Here is a 25,728-nt window from a genome sequence, read left to right as displayed (position 1 = left end):
CAATTGGAAGAATCTTTTCTATCATATATTAAATTTGTACATACTCTGACATCTGTTTCTGAGTTTTCTTCTGCATTGGCTGTATGTATTTGTTTTTCATCCAATTTCTCACGTTTTCCAGTTAAAATAACTTTAATATTTAGTAAGGCAAGTCTTCATGGTTTCTCTTTTCATTATTTCCTTAAATGGTTTTGGATGTTAGTACATGAATTCTTGTATCCCCCTCCAAAAATAATCTGTAAGTATACGCATACCCACACACACTCAAAAGACAAAATTGTGTTTTTATCTGGGATTATATTTAATTCATTTCAGTTTTGGGAGAATTGACATTTTCTACTTTTCTATTAAATTTTCGCATCTAAAAATAACTGTATATTTGAAAACTTCTTTTTGCTTTAATTCTTATTAGATTTCAGGTACACAAATTTGAGTTACTTGAATTCTTCAGATGATAGTCATTGTCATTGATCCTGAGAGGATTCCTCACATTTTTTCACTTTATTCTTCATCTTCACTCCCATCTACCCTCCTGAATAGGTGATCACTTGGATACATGTCCTCAGAAATGCATGTATTGGGAAAAGTTCAGGAAATTTTTGTGTAGATTTTTTGGGTGTTTTTTCTTGTTCTTATTTCTTTATATTCTTTATGTTTATTTTTTTACAACATAATAATTTGATATTTGTATCCATTTTGAAACGATCACAATACATCTAGTTAACATCTGTCATTATACCTGGTTACAGATCTTTTGTTCTTGTGATGAGGACTTTTAAGATGTACTCTCTTAATCTTCAAATATACAACACAGTATTAATAGTAATTACCATGTTGTGCATTACATCTCCATAACCTACTTATTTTAAAATAAGTGGAGATTTGTGCCTGTTTACCCCCTCCACCGATTTTGAACCTCCACACGTAATCTGTTCTCTGTATCTGAGTTTGGGTTTTTTAGATTCTGCATGTAAGTGAGATCTTAAGGTATTTGTTTTTCTCCCTCTGACTTCTCTTACTTAGCATAATGCCTTCAAGGCCCGTCTTTGTTGTTGCAAATGGCAAGATTTCATCCTTTTTATAGCTGAATAGTATTTTTGTGCGTGTACCACATCTTTATCCATTCATCCATCTAGGGACATTTAGTTATTTCCATATCTTGGCTGTTGTAAATAATAATGCTGCAGTGAACCAAGGGGTACATAAATCTTTTCGAGTTAATGATTTTGTGTTCTTTGAATAAATGCCCAGAAGTGGAACAGCTGAATAGTATGGTAGTTCTACTTTTAATTTTTTGAAGAGCCTTCATACTATTTTCTGTAGGGGCTACAGCATTTACATTCCCACCAGTGGTGCATGAGGATTTCCTTTTCCCCACAACATGGCTAACATTTATTATCTCTTTTTGAGAATAAGCATTCTAACAAATGTAAGGTGATATCACATTGTAGTTTTGATTTGCATTTCCCTGATAGTGATGTTGAGCATCTTTTCATAAGTCTTTTGGTCATCTGTATATCTACTCTGGAAAAATGTCTATTCAGATCTTCTGCCTGTTTTTTAATCAGATTTTTAGGGTTTTTTTGTTTTGTTTTGGTTTTTTTGCTGTTAAGTTGTATGAGGTCTTTATAGGTTTTGGATGTTAGCCCTTTATCATATGCATGTTTTGCAAATATTTTTCTCTCATTCAGTAGGTTGCTTTTTCATTTTGTTGATTTCCTTTGTTGTGCCAGAGGTTTTTAGTTTGATGTAGTCCACTTGTATATTTTGCTTTTGTTATGTTTGCTGTGGAATCAGATCCAAAAAAAATGATTGCCAAGAGTGATGATCAAGGAGCTTTGCCGCCTTTTTTCTAGGAGTTTTAGGGCTTCAGGTCTTACATTCGAGCCTAAATCCATTTTGGGTTGATTTTTATGCATGATGGAAAATACTAATCTAACTAGTTAGTTTTATTTTGCATGCAGCTGTCCTTTTCTTGTATATTTTTGCCTCCTTTGTCGTAAATCAACCATACGTAAGTTTATTTCTGAGATCTTGATTCTGTTATACTGTCTAGATATCTGTGTTTATGCCAGTACTATATACTATTTTGATTACAGTACCTTGGTAATACAGTTTGAGAGCAGAGAGCATGATGCCTCCAGCTTTGTTCTTCGGATTACTTTTTAGCTATTCAGTCTTTTTGTGGTTCCATCCAAATTTTAGGACAGTGTGTTCTATCTTTTTTTAAAGTGTCATTGGAATTTTGATAGGGATTACATTGATTCTATAGATTGCTTTATGTAGTATGGACATTTGAACAATATCAGTTTTCAATCCATGAGCATATGGAACATCTTTTCCATTTATTTAGTCTTCAGTTATTTTCATCAGTATCCAGTTTTCAGCGTACAGGTCTTTCACCTCCTTGCTTACATTTTTTCCTAGACATTTTACTATTTTTGGTGCATTCATAAATGGAATTTTTTTTTTCTTAATTTTTCTTAACTTTGTTCGTGTTTAGAAATGCAACAGATTTTTGTACCCTGCAATGTTACTGAATTTCTTTCTAACAGGTTTTTTGGTGAAGTCTTTAGGTTTTTTATATATAATCTTTTTTTCTATAAATGACTTTATACTATCTAAATTTTTTAATCAGTTTGTCAGGTTGTCCAAAAAGATAATTTTGGTATTTTGATTGGCGTTGCATTGAATTTATAGATTGTGGGGCATATTTACAATATTAAGTCATATCAGTGAACATGGTAGTCAGTTTTTTTGTCTGTTTTGTAATACGGCTTTAAGTTTTTCCTATTGAAGGCTTGTCTGTCCCTCATTCTGTTAATTTATAGATGTTTTATAAGATTTGGTGCTATTTTGAATCTTTCTCCTATACTTTATCCAGGAGGTTTGCTGAACTCTTGTTGCTTTTTGGGTTTTCTGTGTGTGTTACACTATCTTCCTCAAATAATGAGTTTTTCTAATCATCATATCTAATATTTCAACTTGTATTGTGTCAGCCAGAACCTCTAGTACTATGGTGAGTAGTAGCAGTGATAAACTGTCATCTTTATCTTGTTTTCTCTCTCAAAGCAAATATGTATTGAATTTCTCTATTTAATATGTTTACTGCAGCTTTTTGATGTATGACCCTTATTAAGTTGATGCTTTCTTTTCCTGGTTTGCTGAGAGAGAGGTCATTATGAACTGGATTTTAAAACTCATAGTTGAGATGGTCATGGTATTTCTTCTATAGTCTGTTAAAGTGCAAGTGTACAGATATATTTTCTGATATCTCATCTTAGCATTACTAAAGTGAATCCTAGTTATTCATTAAGGGTGTTAAGAATATATATACGTGAACCTGTGTATTTATTCCTTCTGAATTCAGTTCGCTAATATCTTACTTAGGTTGTTTCTATCTGGGTAGTAACCCTTTTCTTTCTGATCCTTAGAACAACTTATATAAATGATGCATAACTTATTTCTTAACAGCTTGATAGAACACAACTAAAAACTAACTGGGCCTAATATTTTTTGAGGATAGAGATTTTGGATTACCATTTCAATTTCTCTGGTGGTGGTTGAGCTATTTCACTTTTAATTTTCTTCTAATTTATGTTTTTACAGATACCTACTTTGTTGAGATTTAATTATTTAGCATAGAGTTAGAAATCCTATCATTGCTTTTACTTTGTATTTTGGAGGGGACAACCATTCAGCTTATTCTGAGGTCATCTTTATTTCCTTCTTGGTTACTCTGTTGCCTTTTTTCTAGTTTCTTGAGTACTTAACTCATGGTTGTTACACATTCTTATTTTTTATAGTGCTATAGCTGTGTTGCTTAAGATTTGACATAGTTTTCATTTCACTCAGCTCCCAGTATCTTTTCTTTTTCCTTCATTTGACTTCTTTGTTAAAAGGGTATTAAGTGGTATGTTTTTCTTGGTTTCTAGGTTTGGGATTGTTTTAAATAGACTTGTTTTGTAGAGCGATTATAGGTTCTTAGCAAAATTGAACACAAAGTAGAGAGTTTCTTAATACCCCCTCCCCTTACTTGCATACAGATGCATATCAGCATCTCCCACCAGAGTGTTACATTTGTTACAATTGATGATCCTACATTGACACATCTTTATTACCCACAGTCCAATTTACATTAGAGTTTAGTCTCAGTGTTCTGCATTCTATGAGTTGTATCTGTCACGACAGTGCATACAGAGTAGTTTCACTACCTTAAAAATTTCCACCCCTTACCCCTGGCAACGACTGATCTCTTTATTGCCTATATAGTTTTACTTTTTCTGAGTATCATATGGTTAGAATCATACAGTATATACCCTCTTCACTGGCTTCATTCACTTAAATGCATTTAATATGCTTTTTTTTTCATGGCTTAATACCTTTTTTCTTTTGGGGACTGAATAATACAATAGTAACAATAATAATAGTGAATGATACTTCATTGTTTGGACTTGCCACAAGTTTATTCATTCATCTACTGAAAGACATCTTAGTTTTGCTTCCATGTTTTGGCAATCATTAAAACTATTACAAACATTAATTAGTAGGCCTTTGTGTGGACATAAGTTTTCAGCTATTTGGATAAATAACCAAGGAGCATACTTGCTTGATCATATGGTAAAAATGTATTTGGTTTTTGGGGCACCTGGGTGGCTCTGTCAGCAGAGTGTTCGACTTCGACTCAGGTCGTGATCTCATGGTTTGTGAGTTAGAGCCCCACATCACAGAGCCCACTTTGGATCTTCTGTCCCCCTCTCTTGTGTGCACTTGCTCACTATCTTTCTCTTTCTCAAAAATAAACATTAAAAAAAAAATTTTTAATGTATTTAGTTTTTTAAGAAACTCCCGGGGCGCCTGGGTGGCGCAGTCGGTTAAGCGTCCGACTTCAGCCAGGTCACGATCTCACGGTCCGTGAGTTCGAGCCCCGCGTCAGGCTCTGGGCTGATGGCTCGGAGCCTGGAGCCTGTTTCCGATTCTGTGTCTCCCTCTCTCTCTGTCCCTCCCCCGTTCATGCTCTGTCTCTGTCTGTCCCAAAAATAAATAAAAACGTTGAAAAAAAAAAAAAAAAAGAAAGAAACTCCCAAACTCTCTTCCAAAGTGGCTATGCTGTTTTGAAGTCTCACCAGTAATAAATGGGAGTTAATTTTAATTTGTAATAATGTACAGTGTTAAGAATCTTGTCATAGGCTTCTTTATCCCCTGTATGTCTTTTTTGGTGAGGTATCTGTTCAGATCTTTGACCATTTCTTGATTGGGTTGTTTGTATTCTTAATGCTAAGTTTTAAGGGGTCTCTGTGTATTCTGGGGTGCCTGGGTGGCTCAGTCAGTTAAGTGTCTGACTCTTGGTTTTGGCTCAGGTCATGATCTCACAGATTCGTGAATTCAAGCCCTGCATCAGGCTCTGCGCTGGCAGCATGGAGCCTGCTTGGGATCTCTCCCTCCCTGCACCTCCCCCATTCGTGCTCTCTCTGTCTCTCTCAAAATAAATAAACTTTAAAAAACAAAAAGCGGGGGTTGGGGGGGAGAGGGTTGTATATTCTGGTTAACAGGTGGTTTTTTTGTTTGTTTGTTTTTTTAATTTTTATCACCTGTGCCCTTTGCAGATATTTTCTCCCAGGTTTTGGCTTGTCTTTTCATTCTCTTTACTGTGACTTTGGCAGAACAGAAATTTTTAATGAAGTCTCTGACAGTTACTTCTTTTCTTTCATGGATCATGTCTTTGGGTGACATTTTTTTTTCCTTTTTTTTTTAATGAAGTATACTTTTTTGCATATAATCTTTAGAAAGCAGTCTATGAGTTGTTGTTTGCATTGTACTAAACCTTCATTTGTGTTCATTTTAAGATTAGATTTTTGGAATATTTTGTGTGCTTTTAATTTAAGGTTAATTTGTGATTCTTTTGTCTTGGCGTATCTTTCATCTGTTTGATCTACCTAAGGGGGGAGTGTCTTAAAATCTTTAACTTGAAAAGATCTCATATTTTTCTCCCTGTATTTTTTTATTGTTGCTGTGATTTCAAGACTAAATTGGTAAATGCATGCTAAGTTTGGTGTGTTGCTTTTTACCCATACAGAAGTCCCTCTGGTTTCATTTTGGTTTTTGCTTTAAATTCTGTTTAGGTGCGATAAAGTGCTATCATAGCTATTTTCATTAATTTTACCTTCTAAAAATTTGTTATATTGTGAATAGGATATTTTTGTGTTTTTATTTCAAGCTAGTTATTGTTAGTTCAAAGATTTTTGTATATTTACCTTACAGCCAAGTGGAATATTGGAATACTTTTTTATTTTCCTAGAAAATTAGAATACTTTTTTTTTCATTTTAACTAGATTTTATTTGAATCTTTAGCAGTAAAGAGAATATATCTCTTTCCCAAATATTTATACCAATTATTTATTTCATTTTATTGCCATAATGTATTTGTTAAAACACAGTGGTGGCAGACTCGCATTTTGTTCATGATTTTAATGGAAGTGGCTTTACAGTAATTTTTATTGGTGTTTGATAAGTTGGCCTTTATCATTCAGGTGTTTTTGTTAAGTGTGTTTGTTTTTTTTAATACTTCTGAATGGTCATAATTTTCAAGATGTGATTTGACCAAGTCTGTTGGTGTGCTCATGTGGTGTTTTCTTTTTTCAATTTGTTAACAGAAATAATTTCTTCTTTATAGATTTCCCAATATCAAACCACCTGGCACTTCTACAATAAGTTCTACTTTGTCCGAATATATACAATGCAGGATTCTTTTGGCTAATGGGTTAATGTTATATTTAAATTTTTACATTTAAAAATAACATTCATAAGTAACATTACCTGCTTTTCTTTTTTGATACCTTTCTCTTGAGTTTTGTTATTAGTAAGGAACTTTTCATCTTTTCTGATTATCTGAAGTATATTGGACGTCTCTGTTTTTTTTAAAGTTTATGATGTGGTGTTTTATGAAATTGTCCAGTTGGGTTCTTTTATGGTAATTGGAATATTCATGTATGATGTGTTTTCTTCTAGGGTAAATTGTAGTCGTTTGTGAGGAAATAATTTCCTTTAGATTTGGGGAATTGATTGTAAGTCATCTGTTTGTGGTTATGTTGTTCCTTAATTCTGATCTTATATTTTGGGTTTTTCTCCTTTTCCTTATTTAGAGTAGTTGAGAGGACTTTCCTGTCTATTTAATGTTAGATTTAGTCACTTGCTTTTGGTTTTGTTCAGTTGGACTTATAGTTTACAGAAGTATCTATGTATGTATAAATGCGTATCTCATGTGCATATAATTATTTATATGTTTATTGAATTTATTCAGAACCTAATTGTTGACTAGCTTTTTGGAATCTTTTAGTTCTCTTGATAATTATATATGTGCATTTTTTCCCTTTACCCAGTCTTCCTTTTAAATATTTTCTGTGTATGTTTTGCTTCTATATCACAACGTTTTACTCTGTTTCACACTGTATCTTCGACATTTTCTAAACAGATCTCCATAAGTCCACAATACGATGGACCCTAATTGAACTGTTTTCCTATGAGTGTGGATACTGAATAATCTCAAATTTTTTGACATTACAAGTAATCCTGTAGAGGACATTCTTGTACATCTTTGCAACTATATAAATGGGATTTTGTGAATAAAATATCAGCATTAAGAGATTGCTTGCATTTTGAATTTTGATGAGAACTAGCAAATTGCCATTCAGAAAAACAATACTAATTCCATTCCCAACACTAGCATGACAGTGCACTTTTCTTCACACCCTTTAACATTGTATACTAAGTCTGTGATTTATCTGATGAACAGAAAGTTTTCACGTAATGTATGCTTCCTTGATTTACTAATGAAGTTGAATATCTACTTATCTGCATTGAGTTTTGTTAATGGCGATGTTTATTTTTCCATTAGATCATCTTAATGATTGTAGTAGATATTTGTATATTAAGAATGATAGTTTTTTTAATTTCTTCTTCATATTTATCCTTCTAGTTTATCATTTGTAAAAATGTCAACTTTTGGTTGATTCCCCAGACCTGCCATTTGTCTTGACAGTTTTTTAACAATACAGTAACTGTCAGTAATAAAATAATTTTGGGAAGGCTGTCATCTGTGACAAAAGTGCAGAATAAAGCTCCAATGCAAGGATTATCTTAGTATCTCTTACAAGCCCTCAAAGCAGCTAACCTTAAGGTTAAAAGTAATGTCCTGGTTTGGGGCCATTCAGAATACTACACATCTACATGTTTATTAGGTTTTCTCCAATTATGCAAAGGCAGTCTAAATATTTGATAGGCATCATTGGTGTATTGGTCTGGAGAGGTCTTTCTTTTAAAAAAAAATGGTAATTTTTAGGAAAATGTTTTTTGAATAGACTGTACTCAGTACTTAACAACTATTTGCAGAGGTCATGTTTTATCCTATGAAGAAAGTTATCTATATACCCATTGATATTTTATGCCATTCTTCATCTTATATTCAACATTCAGGATACATTTGTTTTTAAATTTTTCTTTTAAAATATTAGTCCTAGTTTTGGCCAGAGGCGAGATACAGTTTTACTTCAAGTTGCAGATTAGATGCATTTAAGGAAAAGGAGCAAAAGCTTATCAGATAAATCATTTTCCTTACCCCAGAATTGACTTCTATAAGTGGATTTGGTATATTAGTTAAGGCATTGGTATAGATTGTTTCTATTGATGCAAAGTGTTAGAGACTTGTTTCATAGGACCTCAGTATGTGGGCCCAGTGTTCTAATGAACTCACTAGCTAGCTGTGTTACCTTGAGCATATTCTTGTATTTTGTTGTGTTCCGTTTTCTCTTCTATAAAGTGGAAATAATAAATTGTATCTACCTTGGCAAGGTTATTAAAAGAATTAACTGAAAATTGATACAGTGCTTCTTACTCATTAGGAGATCAGGAATTTATCTGTCCTTGTTGACAGACTGTTCTGAATATAATATCCCTGACAAAACATTTCAGCGTGAGTAGATGTGGTCTTTAGAAGGAAATATGACTGAATTGTTCTAGTTTTATTATTTACTAACTGAATCACTATGAACAAGTTATATTAACCCTCCTAAGTCTTGGTTTTCTTCTTTGAAAAATGAGGATAGTGTTCATATTGCTTGTAGTGTAGCTGTAAGACTTGAATAAAGTAGTAGCTAATGAATACTAAATTGTTTACTGTTTGTTTTAGTGGTTTGTATATCTGTCTCCTGTTTTTCCCTATTATTTGGCACCCTTTTTCATTCCATTTTTTCATAAATTTGTTTCTGGTGAACTTCTTTTCCTTGATGATCTTTAGCAGATGTGACTTGGGAAGTTTAAATATAATTTTGGAACTTAGGTCAATTTCCCTTTAGTGCAGTCTTGTTTGCTCCAGAGAGATTGTATTTGTCATACTCTGCATGAAGTGCTAGAACAAGTTAAAGAATTTAATATACCTTTTGAACTATCTTAACTATCCTACACCGTGCAGAAAGCCATTTTGCAGTCATGTCAGATGACTTAACGAATTTATATAGAAAAGGCCAAACATTTCGTTACCAAACCGCTCAAATTTTATCAATTTTTTTTTTTAATTTTTTTTCAACGTTTTTTTATTTATTTTTGGGACAGAGAGAAACAGAGCATGAACGGGTGAGGGGCAGAGAGAGAGGGAGACACAGAATCGGAAACAGGCTCCAGGCTCCGAGCCATCAGCCCAGAGCCTGACGCGGGGCTCGAACTCACAGACCGCGAGATCGTGACCTGGCTGAAGTCGGACGCTTAACCGACTGCGCCACCCAGGCGCCCCGATTTTTTTTTTTTTCTTTGGATTCTAATGACTGTTTATAATCCCTTCACATTAACTCTAGTTCCTCAGAAGTTCCAGAAAATAATCATCTTCCCTCATCTACTTGTGTTCTAAATGACATTAATTTCTCTCCTTGAGTCATCTTTTCTTGTTCTCCATTCCCACATTTTGCAAATGTTTCTTAAATCACTTAGCATAAAGTGAAATAAGCCATACAGAGAAAGACAGATACCATATGGTTTCACTCTTATGTGGATCCTGAGAAACTTAACAGGAACCCATGGGGGAGGGGAAGGAAAAAAAAAAAAAAAAGAGGTTAGAGTGGGAGAGAGCCAAAGCATAAGAGACTGTTAAAAACTGAGAACAAACTGAGGGTTGATGGGGGGTGGGAGGGAGGGGAGGGTGGGGGATGGGTATTGAGGAGGGCACCTTTTGGGATGAGCACTGGGTGTTGTATGGAAACCAATTTGTCAATAAATTTCATATATATATATATAAAAAAAATAAAAGTGCTAAGAAAAAAAAATCACTTAGCATATTTGCTTTGACCATTGAACATGTCTGTAATTAAGATGCATCCTATAATCTACATAGTGTCCTATGATCTCCATTCTCCAGGCAGCAATTATGGCTTTGTTGTGCATGACTGAACAACAAAAGTGCCAACATCAGAAGAATAAGTGTCAGTGGTTTGAAAGAAAATTCTAGAAATAATGGCACAGCACTCTTATCAGCTAGGAATAAAATGATTGTGGTGAGAGAGCAGAAAAAGCAATGAAATAATGTATGTTGAGCCACATTCCCAAAGCCGAAATCAAAAGTAGGTGTATTCTATTTCTCAATAAAGTTGATAAGGAAAAAAGAAAGGTAGGTCAGCTTTAAATAAGTTCAGAAGATCATTAAGAACTAGTACTGGTGACTTAGTTTTTTGTTTTTGTTTTAATAAATGCTCCATTACCAATATTTTTTTATAGCATAGAGGGTGATACGGTGTGAAATTTAATGGACATCAGCAGCTCTTGTACAAAAAAATGGTTTCAATGTGAAGTTTAAGGAATAGCTTAACTATTTTATTTGCCTATTTTTCTTTTCAAAAAATGGAATTGTTATAAAATCAGTGTCTGAATAAGAATACATCTTTCAAAAGGTTAACAAAATCTCAGGGTTAAAAAGCATGGAATAGTTTGAAGATGATTTTACTTCTTTCTTAGAGGTATGTACAGTAATGTTTTGTCTTAGATTCGAAGAAATGTGATATAGGACATCTCTAATCTTCTTTCAATCATACTTCAGTTCATTACTATCTAAATGATCTGGTACCTGGAACTGGACTTAGTACCTTTGATCTCATCCAGTAATTCCTTAATGATTCCTTGTAAAATTACTTTTAAACCCTCTTTATTATGATATGATTGACATATTAAACTATGTATTTAACGTGTACAACTAGATGATTTGAGGAATACATACACCTGAGAAACTATCACCACCAAGACCGCAGACACCAGTCACCTCTCAAAGTTTCTTCCTGCCCCTTTTGTGATTATTTTAAATGCATACTTAATGGGAACCCTGTAAAACTCTTAACCAGCCTTAATTTGAGGCATCATGTCTATTGATGGCTGAGGTTTTACTAGCAACTTTTAATATGCTCTTAGTAGTTCTTTTGGACCCAAGAATGAAGTTCTATTCTGTATCAAACTAGTATCACATAAAATTTTCTCACCTCTATTGTGTTGAGGCATTTGGATTCACATTTTATCCCTGTTAAATTTCACCTTGATTGTTAAATTCTGATTGTCATCTAAAAACCTATCCTTTCTAATTTTGACAGCTGTCTTTATGGCATGTCAGTTTAGAACTTTGTCCAGCTTGATGCAAATAAAGTTATTGAGCTCGTGATCAATCCACCTATATACTACATTAGCATCTACTTCATATATTTTATCTACAAGGCATAGGTTGTATTGCTGAAAGATTATATTATGTGCTATATACGTTACAACAGTTACAAAGTTACTGTTTCTAGGTGAAACAGTCATATCCTTATACTTCTGAGAGACTGGGTAGAATCTAGAGATTCTAAAACCTCAGTAGAGCCATACTACTTTTGAAGTACTTTAAAATGGTCTATTTTGTAGTTAACTCCCCACTTGCAATGATGTGTTATTCTAAGTGATTTAAACTGTCAAAAATCGTCCATTTTGTACTTTTAATTTCTTTGTATATTATTAATGAAACTAATGAAAACTAATATTCACTGTCATAGCACTGTTAAAAAATTTGAATCTTTTTGTAATTTTTTTCTTTAGAAATCAATGTGGACCGAACATAAATCACCTGATGGAAGGACTTACTACTACAATACTGAAACAAAACAGTCTACTTGGGAGAAACCGGATGATCTGAAAACACCTGCTGAGGTACAAGTTTGAGGCTTGGAGATTAGGGATTGTTAAATAGATTAGTCCTTTTTTTACTGATTTTGGCCCCTGCTCAGGAATGCTTATTGGTTGGGTGGCATCAGATTGGGAAAGATTGATTTAAAGAATAAATTGGAAGAGCAATAAGACTCTCTCTCTGCTTGCCCTTTACTCTTTAAATTCACATTTTAAATTGTTTTCCTCTTTATAGCAAACTTAGGTGATCGCAGATGTCTTGCAATGAATTTTTTAAAATTTCCAGTGAGGTTGGGGGTAATGGAGATGGAATTAAATTACAAATACAAGTGCTTCCTTCTCTTAGAGCTGAAAATTATCTGTCTCTGTGGAGAAAGCCCCTGAAAAGCATGTAAATTTCATTTTATGTTGCAAGTTTTGTTCAGAATGTATAGATGTGGAAGGTACATTGAAGGAATAAACTAAGTAAGCATTATAGCATGTGGTTTAATTAGGAACTAATTAAGAGTCCTAAGTAAGAATTGACTTGGCATTTCAAGCCATACTTAGAGATTTTTCCTAGTTGGCAGCATATATTTTTTTCTCCCTCTAAATTGAGGAATTTGAGCAGATAAAAATATTTTCCAGGCCACCACACTAATATGCAGTGTGTAGCAACACTTGGGATGGAAGGTTGGCAGATACTATAATTATTTTTTTAATCCCAGTACTAATGTAGACAATTATTTCATCATTAAATATTACTAAGACACTGTCTAAAGTTAAGTTTTCAATAGCATTCTCATGCCACCCTAACCAGTTTTCTGTATTAGGTTTTAAGTATATCATACTTTGTTTCTTTACATAAGAGAGTTCGTATAGGTTTAATAAATTATTAGCCATAAAACTGACATGTAAGCAGGCTAAACCAGATTTTGCTTTTTTCCTAGCATTTATGTTTTTCCTACTTTAATTTGTATTTGAGAAGTCTCTGAAATATGTATGATAAATTTTACCTATGGTGGGGTATAAATGGCAAGAGCAAATACGATCTGAAATTTATATAGACCTGGTTTTGAATCTTGCTTCTGCCCCTTAATTAGGTGTATTATCTTAAGTGAGTTTCCTTAAGTAACAGCATAAATCTGAAATAATATGAATGTTGCAGTATTATTGTAAAGATAAACATTTCAAATAACATCACCTGGTAAGTATTCTACATTTGGTAGCTTATCATCTCACAAGCGTTTGATTTGTACAGATTGATAATATTTAGTGAAACAGTGATGTGAATGATGAGTGATGCTAAATATATTACTGTTAACTGAAGATTTTTATTTTCCTTCAGCAACTTTTATCTAAATGTCCCTGGAAGGAATACAAATCTGACTCTGGAAAGCCTTACTATTATAATTCTCAAACAAAAGAATCCCGCTGGGCCAAACCTAAAGAACTTGAGGATCTTGAAGGTAACACAGGAAAATATAACTTTTAATGTTCATTTTTTACATATTGTCATTCACAGTGAAGCAATCCTTCATAAATAGTATTGTTCAAACACAGGTCTTATTTTTAAAAATTAAATGATTAGAACGTTTTAAATGGTATAACAGTTTTATGGGCTCTTATTTTCTTGTTGCTCTAGATATCAGTTCTATAGATTTTAAATAGATTTTTATTTGATTTGATTCCACTGAAACTAGGATACCAGAATACCATTGTTGCTGGAAGTCTTATTACAAAATCAAACCTGCATGGTGAGCTGCTTTGATAATTCATTTTCTGTCATTATTTAACATTTTTAGAGTATGTTACTAATGTTCACTAACCATGATTGGAAAAATCTGCAGTGAGAAATCTCTAATTCAAAGAATTCATTTAAGGGTTATATTATAAATGAGCTTGGAGCTTTTAAAATACTTTTATTTTTAAAGCCATTAATATACTATTGGAAAATTGAATAAGGACATCATGTACAGTATTTCTAAATACAGCTGTGAGTGTTGGTACATACATACAATAGGTGGCTTAACTCATGTAGCAGATAGCAAAGAACCTTGAGTCTTAATCAGTTTAAATCTTTTTAATGTATTGTCAGACTATACATTTAATGCTGATTTTATTTTGGCACATTTTAAAATAGCCTTTATATGGGGCACCTGGGTGGCTCAGTCAGTTGGGCGTCTGACTTCGGCTCAGGTCATGATCTCGCAGTTTGTGGGTTCGAGTCTCGCATCGGGCTCTCTTCTGGCAGCTCAGAGCCTGGAGCCTGCTTCGGATTCTGTGTCTCCCTCTCTCTGCCGCTCCCCTGCTTATGCTCTGTCTCTCTACCTCTCAAAAATAAACAGTAAAAAAAAAAAAAAAAAAAAAAATTAAAATAGCCTTTATGTGTGTTAATGGGAGAATTAAACAAAATGTCATGCTTTACTTGCAAAGGGAGAGTTTTTCATTATCCTCAGCTATTCAGAATACCCCTGAAAGTCTGGAAATACTACCTAATATAAAACCTAGTTCTTCAAGTAGCAGAGATTAGAGTAAGAATTGAAAATTTAATTCTTTTACTCTCACTTCTAGTAGAATCTGGTGTCATAAACTATCAACTTAGAAGCAATAGATTTTAGAAATGGGGCTAATAATTAGTCTACAGTGTAGAATACAGTGTAGAATAAAGATGTCTACAGAATGACATCTAAAAGTAAAGACAATAAAATTTTTTTAAAGGTACTGTGGTCTTAAGTCTATTTACATTTTTCCTGTGTTACATAATTGGTTTAGATCATCATTGTATCCAAAAAACATTAATATTAGCGGTGATGACTCCTTTAGTATGTTTTGTCAGCCATCCTAAACGTATTTTCAGAAATCATTTTCATTAAAGGGAAATAAATTTTTAAAATACTTTAATTAAGTTCAGCTTTGTTATCATTTATGTGGAGGGCCTCATTCTCTACTGAAGCTGAATATTTTTGTTACCCATAAAGAAAAAGTTAATTGGAATAAAAGCTAAAATATTGAATGCAAATCTTTAAAGCCCAATTTAAACTTACACACTAGCATTGGCTAATAATAATAATAATAATAATACTGCAGATAGGTAGAATCCCATTTTATTCATGTAAGAAATACCAAGCTCATTTTTGATATAACCCTACTACAAATAGTTGGTGTGCATAACTATTTATCTACCTGTCAGTGCTAGTATATATGTGCTGGAATTTCATAACATGAATTTGGTCTCGTTTTGAATATAGTTATCTTTGAAAAAAAAAACAAAACATAGTTTTATCTCTGAGAAAAATACTGTTTTATTCCAGAATTATACAGATATTTTCAGGGAGTTTTTGCAGTAGCCAGCAGCCTTTGGGAAAGTAGCAGTGTGCAGAGAAACTTTCCTAAAAACTGCTGTCGTTTAAATTTGTCTTCATTCTTTAATTGCTACCCTGGAACTTTGGAGCAAGCATTTGCTCTGAAAAAGTTGATGTATTTGTGGATGGTAAATTAAATCTTATTGTATGAAACTTCTCCTTATCTCCCTTTAAAGTTTGTTTTCAGTGACTGTATTTAAAAACCATGTCATGTAACTTTCTTTTTTCTCTTTAATAGCAATGATCAAAGCTGAAGAAACCAGGTAAGCAATTTTTGGATATCAGTGCAATTTACAAATTTGGTATCTCCTATAACATTCTTAGTTTAATTCTTTGCTTTATACAATAAATAGTATTTAGTATGTTAGGTCTGGTGGTTGGATGTCTTTGGAGGATTTGGGGGAAGGGGAAGGGATACTTAATGAAGACACACAAATGACACTTTCCTTAGACAGTGATTGTTTGAATTTGGACTGCATCCTTTATGAATTAAGGAGACTGTGTTATAGAAAAGTCCAGGATTTGGTTTGATTTATCAATTTGGTAATGGATAAAGTATTATATATCTCTTCCTTTTTTTAGTATGTAAAATGGATAAAATTTAAAGTTCTTATAGAAATTTATGATATAGGCCAAATTTTATGTTGTAATGCAGTCTGATAGTAGGGTGTTTTGTAAATGAAAACAGTTAATGGACTTTTGGAAATTCATAGTGTTCGTGAGTCCCTGTCATAAATTATCCCGAATGTTTGCTCAGAGTAATCCAGTTTCATTCTTTGGTTTCAGTCTTTTTAGATAGCTTAATAGTTTGGCATACAGCCTTTTTTCCCTTTTATGGTTTCTCTTATTCATTTGATTTTATGATAAAAATTAGTGTTGTTAGGCTTTCTGATGTATGACTTAATGAGATGACCAATTTTGTTTTTGTTTTTTTTAACATATAGTAAGCAAGAAGAGTGCACCACAACATCAACAGCCCCAGTTCCTACAACCGAAATTCCGACCACAATGAGCACCATGGCTGCCGCAGAAGCTGCAGCCGCTGTTGTTGCAGCCGCAGCGGCAGCTGCTGCCGCTGCTGCTGCAGCCAATGCCAGTGCTTCCACCTCTGCTTCTAATACTGTGGGTGGAACTGTTCCAGTTGTTCCTGAGCCTGAGGTTACTTCGATTGTTGCTACTGTTGTAGATAACGAAAATACAGTAACAATTTCAACTGAAGAACAAGCACAACTTACTAGTACTCCTGCTGTTCAGGATCAGAGTATGGAAGTATCCAGTAATACTGGAGAAGAAACAGCTAAGCAGGAAGCAGTAGCTGAGTAAGTTTAGTGACTTCTTTTTTGCAAATCAGTACCAGACTTCATTAGTACTAGAAATCGCCAGTTTACTTGGTGGCCATTAAGTGTTGAAAAGGTTGTTGAGCATCAAAACATGAGCTTTTAGATAATGAATCCTTTTCATGGCTGAATTTTGTGGGGTCATGCTCTTAATCTGTTGGAAAACTAATCCTCAAAAGTTTTAGGAAGCAGAATTTATAGATATAGGGTGCGACACAAATTTAAAGGGAGTTCTTAATTACCAGGCACCTTAGTAATCACGATATATCAATAATGTGCAGTAATCTTTAATTTTAGATCAGAATTAATGCCAAAAGTCCATATTAATAAAATAAAATTTTAAAGACAGGATTAGTATTATTGATTTTCTCTCTTTATTTTTTTAATGTTCATTTTTGAGAGACAGAGTGAGAGCAGGGGAGGGGCATAGAGAGAGGGAGATACAGAATTTGAAGCAGGCTCCAGGCTCTGGGCTGTCAGTATACAGCCCGAGATGGGGCTCGAACCCACGAACTGTGAGATCATGACCTGAGCCGAAATTGGACACTTAACCAGTTGAGCCACCCAGGCGCCCCTGATTTTCCATATTATGTGATAGTCAAATATGGATTAGCACAGCCCTGCAAGGAAGTGCTATGGTTTGGTGTACAAACAGAAGCAAAAATTAAGTAAGCAAAAATAAAGATTCAGTAGGATATTGGAAAACTGTTTTTGTAATTAAATCGGTACAACTTTTTAATAAGGCAAAACAGCTGCATCTGTCAATTTATAGTTTACATGTACTTGTGTTCGCTATAATCTGGTAAAATTTCATATGGCTGTGCTTTATTATACAGATACAAAAAGTACTATGCTTCTTGACTTTGATGATGTCCTCATAAAATAATGTTAACCATGATGTCAAGTTCCAAACATGATCATCCATCTTAATATTTAAATACATTGATTTCATCTCCCAACTGTATATATCATGAATATTTACAAGAACATTTCCCAAAGTGAAAATAACTTTATAATTTTTTCTGATGTTTAGAAGTTGAAAAAGGACTCTGTAAGGTATATTTAAGGCATAAAAGAGTAATTAACATTTTATTTATATTCTTTTCCCTTTTTTTTTTCATCTTTGTCTGTTAAATTTTATTTTTTTAATACTCTCTGCAGCCAACATGGGGCTCCACTTCACAACCCCGAGATCAAGAGTTGCATGCTCTTCCGACTGAGCCAGCCAGGTGTCCCTCCTGCCCATTTTCTGTGCATTTAAAAATGTGGGCATTATCTATTTTATGCACCTATCTAACGTCTTCTACATTGTAAAGACATATACTCCATCATGTTGGATGATGGCATATTATATTTACATAAATATAATTTTCAGTGTTCTGATAGATATTTAGGTTTTGGGGTATTATTTTTTGTTTTAATATTTTATTAATGTTTGAGAGAGCAAGCGCAAGTGGGGGATGAGCAGTGGGAGATAAACTCTTAAGCAGGTTCCACACTCAGCACAGAGCCTGATGTGGGGCTCGATCCCAGAACAATGAGATCCAAATCTGATCCAAAATCAAGATGAAATCCAAAACCTGATCCAAAATCAAGAGTCGGACGCCCAGCCAACTGAGCCACCCAGGTGCCCCAGGATTGATATTTTTTATATCTCTTATACTTTATTTTTCCATAATTTATTTTTTCATAATTTTAGGGACAGTTATTTCCTGCTTATTTTCTTTCTAGTATTTTCTTATAGTTCCTAAGTCAGTATAATCTAATTACTGCAGTATAGACCATTTAATGTTTGAGCTCTTTATACTGTTTCTGACAGTTTTAAATGAACTTCCCAAAGTAAGGTTACTTGATTGAGAGAGTGTGAATATATTTTTTGTTGTTGTTAGTATTTGTTCTAGTATCTTCCCGTAAGCATTCTACTTAGTTGTTTTTGTTTTCTCTGCATTTTTTCCCTTTATATGGAAGAACACGTTAGAATTATATGGCCTTTGCATTTCATAAAGATCCCCATACTAGTACAATTGGTAATTCTTGGGTACGTTAATTCTTTTTGTTTGAGGTCAGTGTTTGGCATATTTTTTTCGTAACTTATCGAAGAGTAAATACTTCTGGTTTTGTGGATCATAAAGTCTGTCACAGTGATGCAGTTCTGCTGTGGTAGCACACAATAAGGCATAAACACTATACAAGCTCGTGAGTAAAGCTATATATTTACAGAAACAGGAAGTGGTCTAGATTTGGCACATAAGGCGTAGTTTGCCCTCTGATTTTATTGATCCTCGACATGTTTTTTTATATTTGTACACAGCCAAATATTTAGTTATTAAGACACTGATATGAAGGCACTGGATAAGTTTTTTTTTGTTTTTGTGTGTGTGTTTTTTTAATGTTCATTAATTTTTGAGTGTGTGAGCAGGGGAGAGGCAGAGAGAGAGGGGGAGAAAGGATCCAGAGCAGGCTCGGCACTGACATCAGAGAGCCTGACACAGGGCCCAAACTCACGAACCATGACATCATGACCTGAGCTGAAGTTGGACGCTTAACCAAATTTATTGTTCTAATATATTATTTCTAAAATTGTAAACTTTAATCTCAATACAGACGCTTAAATAATTACAACATTGTTTTTCTTAGTGAAGCAAATGTATATTTAAATTATAAGTACCATGTTTAAATTTCGCTCTAGTTTTACTCCCAAAAAAGAAGAGGAGGAAAGCCAACCAGCAAAAAAGACCTATACTTGGAATACAAAGGAGGAGGCAAAGCAAGCATTTAAAGAATTATTAAAAGAAAAGGTATTAAACATTTTTATGTCACATATAATTATTGTCTAATAATTTAATCTTTTTTGAAGAATATTTTTGTGGAACTGATCTTCACCAAAAAAAACTATCATGTACAGTGTAATACACAGCACATTCCACCTCCATATTTGATATAATGTTTTTTATTTACAAAAATTGCTTACCTTTTAATCAATAGTCTTAAAAATTATTCATGCTCTGTTTAAGTATCAGTTTTAAGTTTTCTTTTTAGTCTGTATAATACCAAGGTTTGTCTTGGTTCAATATGAAGTTATTAGACCTCTTTTAAACTTGTGCAAAGGGAAGTGCTTGATGTTTGCAGTGAGTATTGTGTTTTATTTCCTGTTGTATGACTTTTATTATACTCGTGCAAAGTTCTAATTTTGTCATTAAATGGTTTTCAGCGAGTACCATCTAATGCTTCATGGGAACAAGCTATGAAAATGATCATTAATGATCCACGATACAGGTAACACTTGAAGTTTCTTATTTACTTTTCCAACCCTAGCAAATTCAAAATTGTGTAAAATAGTATAACTTTTCACTTTCATGGTCTTCTGTAATTTTGGATATCAAGAACAATTGTTCTATGTCAGATATGAACCAAAAAAAGCCAAAAAACTTGTCATACATTTTTGAGCACCCTGCCACAGAGAAAACTAGAATCTTTTTAAAGTAGAAATTATTTTCTATAATCATTTCTTAATTTTTAATATCTTACTGAAATTTTCTTAATTTGTGAATGAATTTATTTTCCCAAAGCATTGACATTTGATCATCCTGCCTTCATTTACTCTTATATATTATTTTTCTATTCAGTGCTTTAGCAAAGTTGAGTGAAAAAAAGCAGGCCTTTAATGCTTACAAAGTCCAGACAGAGAAAGAAGAAAAAGAAGAAGCAAGATCGAAATACAAAGAAGCTAAGGAATCCTTTCAGCGTTTTCTTGAAAATCATGAGAAAATGACTTCCACAACCAGATACAAGTAAGATTTTTAGAAATGCATAATGTATGTTTACTGCATTGTTACTGTGTCAGATGTTTTGCCAAATGCCGTAACTAATCCCAAGCAGATGCTCATTAAATAAAGCTAAATGACTGAATGTGGCAATTTCATAAGATACAAGATAAATCAGTAATTAAATGTAGAATTTAACTTCATACTGAGTTATTAATTAGGCACTAAAAAGGGGAGGTAGACTGAGTATAATAATTAAAGCTTCACTTCTTTCTACTTATTATAAAAATTGAGATTTAACATATTTGCAGTAAGTTGTTCAGTTCATTTTCCATATATGCTTCCTTATTTTCCTCTGTCTTCAAGAAAGTTGTTAGTGAGGAACTCTTCATTTTTTTAAATAGTCCTCTATCTCATGTATTAACCAAACTTCTGGCAACTCTTTGATGTCTATAATTTAGTTACATGGACAGTTAGTGTCCATGTAGCCACCCTAAGCTACCCATGTAGCTACCCTAAGAAATACAGTTTTGACTACAAAACATGGCTCAGTTAGAATTATCCACTTCATTTCTAGGGAGGAATGGAGGCCTCTTTTGTTTTTTTTTTTGTTAATTATCCAGAAGCTTTCCTGTGTATAATATACTCATGAAGTTAGAGTGGAAAAGAATGCTCATCGGGTGGTTTTAAACTTACCATAAAATTGGCCTCAAATTAATTTTTATTGAGCAATATAGAGTAACATCTATTTTTTTTTTTTTTTTTTTTTTTACTAGAAAAGCAGAGCAAATGTTTGGAGAGATGGAAGTCTGGAATGCAATATCAGAACGTGATCGTCTTGAAATCTATGAAGATGTTTTATTCTTTCTTTCAAAAAAAGAAAAGGTATTATTCACTCCTTGCTATTCATATTTCTAGATAAAACAAGTTGTTTCTTCGTTCTGATTAGGAGTTACTTTATAACCTGTCCATTTTTTTGTTTATTCAATTTATGTGGTGTTGCAGATCTCTTTATTAGAAGTTAGGTTTAAAAATGGAGAGCTCCTGGGATGCCTGGGTGCTCATTTGGTTGGGCATCCGACTCTTGATTTTGGTTCAGGTCATGATCTCACAGTTCATGGGATTAAGCCTTGAGTCAGGCTCTGTGCTGACAGCTCGGCTCAGTTAGAGCTCTCTGCCCCTACCCCACTCATGCGCACGCTCATGCTCTTTCAAAAATAAATAAGCTTTAAAAAAAAAAAATAGTTCCTATAATGGTAGTTACTGATGTGGACATAGTAGGTACAGGTTTATCCGACTATTACTTGAACTATTATGAATTGGCTGTCTTATGCCCACTTTGAAAGATACCTTTTTTTTAAAATTCATTAAGTTTTTAAAATACTCAGTAATTTTGTTTATAATCTATATGTTTCTTTTATAGGAACAGCAGTGATATATAATTGTTACCACTAAAATGTGCTTATAGGATAGTGTTTTAAAGCACTTCGTATCTGTTTTATTACGCATTGTTGTATATTATTCACTCTTAAGAAATTTATAGAAATGTATTAACAAGAATTTGAACATAACTGAAGGTAAAGACTGTAATATTTACCTACTGTGTGTCTTGTCTATAGTAACTTTAGTTTTAGACTTTGTCTATAATGCATAGTTATAGGAAGAGAGATTTATAGAGTTGTTGGGGAGATACAGTTTCCAGATTCCAGCTTCTTAGAAGAGAGGCAAAAAAAACCCCAAAAAACAAATAGAAGGCAAGCAATTACCAAGCTAAGCATTTTGACAAGGGCACTTGAAAGGTAGTGTTGATATTTAAAATAAATGGGTAACATGAAATTGGGACATCAGATTGTAATAAACAAGCCCTCAATGATTGTACTTCAGATACCATACTTTGTTTGAACCTCAAAATATGTATTCATACTTTTGATTTAGGAGCAAGCAAAGCAGTTACGAAAGAGAAATTGGGAAGCCTTAAAAAACATACTTGACAACATGGCTAATGTAACATACTCTACTACGTGGTCTGAAGCACAGCAGTATCTGATGGATAATCCAACCTTTGCAGAAGATGAGGAATTGCAGAGTAAGAATAATGACGGGAGAAAGTTTTTTAAAAGTCCCAACAGCAAAGAATTCTCACTTTTATTAGAGATCACTGACTGAACAGATGTTTGTCCATTCCTGATACAGTGTTTGTTGGTTACCAAATAGAATCTAGTTGAGTTTCATTATTTAGGAAGAAAATATTAGCTTTATTAGATAATCCTTGAAATATATATGTGCTAGATCAAACCTGAAATATTTTTTACCTTTTCTATGTGACTTAGTAAGAACCAGATTAATTACTGCAATTTCACTCACACTGTCTCCTTGAGGTAATGGCTTTAGAGATTTGCAAACAGCAAAAAATGTGTTAGCAATATCCTATACTAAGCTTCCCCACATTCTATCTTTTTGTGACTACATAGTTGCTTTTTAAATTACACCTTTCTGGATTACCCTTCGAATAACCTGCTTCAGTAGGTTTGGGGTAAGGCCTAAAAGCTCTTTGGGTAATTCTAATGTTGCTGACAAATTTTACAGTAACCATTTTATTTTCCTTAATTATGTCATGTGCATGGTCTTCATTTCACCCTCAACTTCAAGGTATCTTTTAATGAGGGTGTTTAGGAATTTTTTCTAAACATTTCTTATTTAGATGACAAGTCATATTCAAGTTTTAAGTACAGTGTTTTGGAAAGGCGAATTTGGGATTTGTAAGAAGTTAATGTAAATTGTGTATCTTACTGATATTGGACATTTTAATTTCTTTTTAACTCAAAAAACTCTAGACATGGATAAAGAAGATGCATTAATTTGCTTTGAAGAACACATCCGAGCTTTAGAAAAGGAAGAAGAAGAAGAAAAACAAAAGAGTTTGCTAAGGGAAAGGAGACGACAGCGTAAAAATAGAGAATCTTTTCAGGTAATTTACAAAATTCTCTTTTCTAGCTTAATTTCATAATATGGTTAGTGAGCTTGAACAATGATAGAAACAAATTTGAGACCTCCTGATCCCAGATCATTAACTTAGGCTTTTGACTTAGGCTTTGTTGATGATTGGTACACATTTATCTCAGGTGCTACAATTAGTTTTGAATCCACCTAAGGAAAGCAGCCATTTTAGGCCAGGGGAACATAAAAGCCTGTAGCAGATTTGTTGTTTAAGGTGAGCACTGATAAACTGATTAAGATTTCACTTGGGAAAGAGGAGTAGCATGAGAGAAGACTGAAAACAAAATAGGTGTGATGACTCATTAGTGTTAGTTGATTTTTAGTGTCTAGAGAACAGTAGGGAAGGAATGCAGTGGGGTATACAGTTTGAGGATGGGCCATAATTCTGTGCATAGAAACTGAAATTGTATAGCCTTTATATAGACTAGTGGCTCATTTTCACCTCCAAATACCACTTTTATCCTCTCATTAATAGGGAATAAGATGGAGTAATGAGTTTTTGCGTTCCATATTTCACCAGATTACCTATTTCAATAATTATCTTTAAAAAAATTTTTTTAATGTTTATTTTTGAGAGAGAGACACAAGCGGAGGAGGGGTGGGGCAGAGAGAGAGGGAGATGCAGAATCCAAAGCAGGCTCCAGGCTCTGAGCCAACAGCACCAGAGCCTGATGCAGGGCTCAAACTCGTGAACCTCAAGATCATGACCTGAGCTGAAGTTGGACGCTTAACCGATTGAGCCACTGAGGCGCTCCTCAGTAATTGTCTTAATAGCAGTTAGCATTAATTGATTGCTTACTGATATGCCTTTTAAATTGATAATCACTTAAATTTCTTAAAATTTTTTGTAGTGTTTATTTTTGAGAGAGCATGAACCGGGGAGGGGCAGAGAGAGAGGGAGACATAGAATCCGAAGCAGGCTCTAGGCTCTGAGCTGCGTGTCTTGAACCCATGAACCATGGATCATGACCTGAGCTGAAGGCAGATGCTCAACTGGCTGAACCACCCAGAAACCCCAGTCACTTAAATTTTTATAACAGTCTTATAAGAGTAGGTACTGTTTTTGTTATGTCCATTTATATAGTTAGGGAAATGAATTCATAGAGGTGAAGGAACTTACCCAAATTCGACAACTGAACAATGGAGCCAGAATTTGAATCTTTGCAGTCTTAACTATAGGATCTCTTCTATTAAATGCTGTATTAAGATAATGCTAAGTTACAGTGGCTTAAATAAGTGTATTTCTTCTTTAATGATAATAGTGTGGTGTAGCATAGGGTACATTGCTGTTCCCTAAAGCAGTAGTTCTAACAACTTAGTGTGCGTCTGAATCACCCAAAGGCCTTTTTTTTTTTTTTTTTTTTTTTTTTTTTTTAAGTAATCTCTGTGTTCAGTGTGGGGCTCCATCTCAAAACCACAAGATTAAGAATCACATGCTCTACTGAGACAGCCAGGCACCCCACCTAGAGGGCTTTTAAATAAACTCTTACTGTCATGCCAAAGCTCATCAGCCATCTTAAATGCCATGGCCAATAGCATTATTTTAGTCCTCATTCCATAAAAACTTAACATTTATTCCTCTTAGTGGGTTCCTTTATTGTAGTGGTTTCCTATAGGACTCTTAAAACCATAGATTTGTTGAGCCTCACCCCTGGAATTTGAGTCAGTAGGCCTTGGGTGGATTCTGAGGATTTACAGTTCTAACAGGTTTCCACGTGATAGCCCCATGCTTTGAGAATTGCTCTAGCCCATTAGCCTTATTTGCATGATTAGGACTATATTGTCCAGTTTATCACATTTCAGCTTGGAAGAAGTTGCAAGGGCAATTGTTTTTTGGGTTTTGTGTGTGTTTTTTGTTTGTTGTAGTTGTTTTTTTAAAGCCGATGATGTAGAAGTTCTACTCTTCTTCATATTCAGCTTCTAAGAATTTAGTCACATGGCTGCAACTAGATACAAATAATACTGGAAAACCTGCATTTTCAGTGAGCAGCCTTGTGCCTGGGAAGAAGGGAAGAACATATTTTTAAGTCTTTTAATATTCTTCTGCAACCATTGAACTTTTAATGCCTCTTATGAAGGGTTTGCAGTAGTTTAAAAAAAGAG

The 25,728-nt window shown here is 33.7% G+C and overlaps 1 protein-coding gene across 9 annotated transcripts in view; it reads left to right on the top strand.

Moving 5' to 3' along the window:
* PRPF40A (pre-mRNA processing factor 40 homolog A) overlaps positions 1 to 25,728 on the top strand; it is a 53,773-nt gene that overhangs the window by 19,078 nt on the left and 8,967 nt on the right. For 5 of the 9 annotated variants that reach the window (XM_030323542.1, XM_030323543.2, XM_030323550.1 and 2 more), the window contains exons 6-16: positions 12,097 to 12,207; positions 13,511 to 13,631; positions 13,866 to 13,919; positions 15,766 to 15,790; positions 16,472 to 16,846; positions 19,554 to 19,662; positions 20,076 to 20,140; positions 20,491 to 20,655; positions 21,405 to 21,513; positions 22,564 to 22,714; positions 23,463 to 23,596. In XM_030323542.1, the coding sequence (XP_030179402.1) occupies positions 12,097 to 12,207; positions 13,511 to 13,631; positions 13,866 to 13,919; positions 15,766 to 15,790; positions 16,472 to 16,846; positions 19,554 to 19,662; positions 20,076 to 20,140; positions 20,491 to 20,655; positions 21,405 to 21,513; positions 22,564 to 22,714; positions 23,463 to 23,596 (1,419 nt within the window). The remainder of the gene's footprint in view (positions 1 to 12,096; positions 12,208 to 13,510; positions 13,632 to 13,865; positions 13,920 to 15,765; positions 15,791 to 16,471; positions 16,847 to 19,553; positions 19,663 to 20,075; positions 20,141 to 20,490; positions 20,656 to 21,404; positions 21,514 to 22,563; positions 22,715 to 23,462; positions 23,597 to 25,728) is intronic. The other 4 variants (XM_030323544.1, XM_030323545.1, XM_030323548.1 and 1 more) reach the window with 1 other exon arrangement.

The sequence above is a fragment of the Lynx canadensis genome, chromosome C1 (genome assembly GCF_007474595.2).
Source record: "Lynx canadensis isolate LIC74 chromosome C1, mLynCan4.pri.v2, whole genome shotgun sequence".
Classification (NCBI taxonomy): Eukaryota; Metazoa; Chordata; class Mammalia; order Carnivora; family Felidae; genus Lynx; species Lynx canadensis.
Note: the sequence above shows the minus strand (reverse complement) of the source record. Positions and strands in the feature narration are given on the sequence as shown.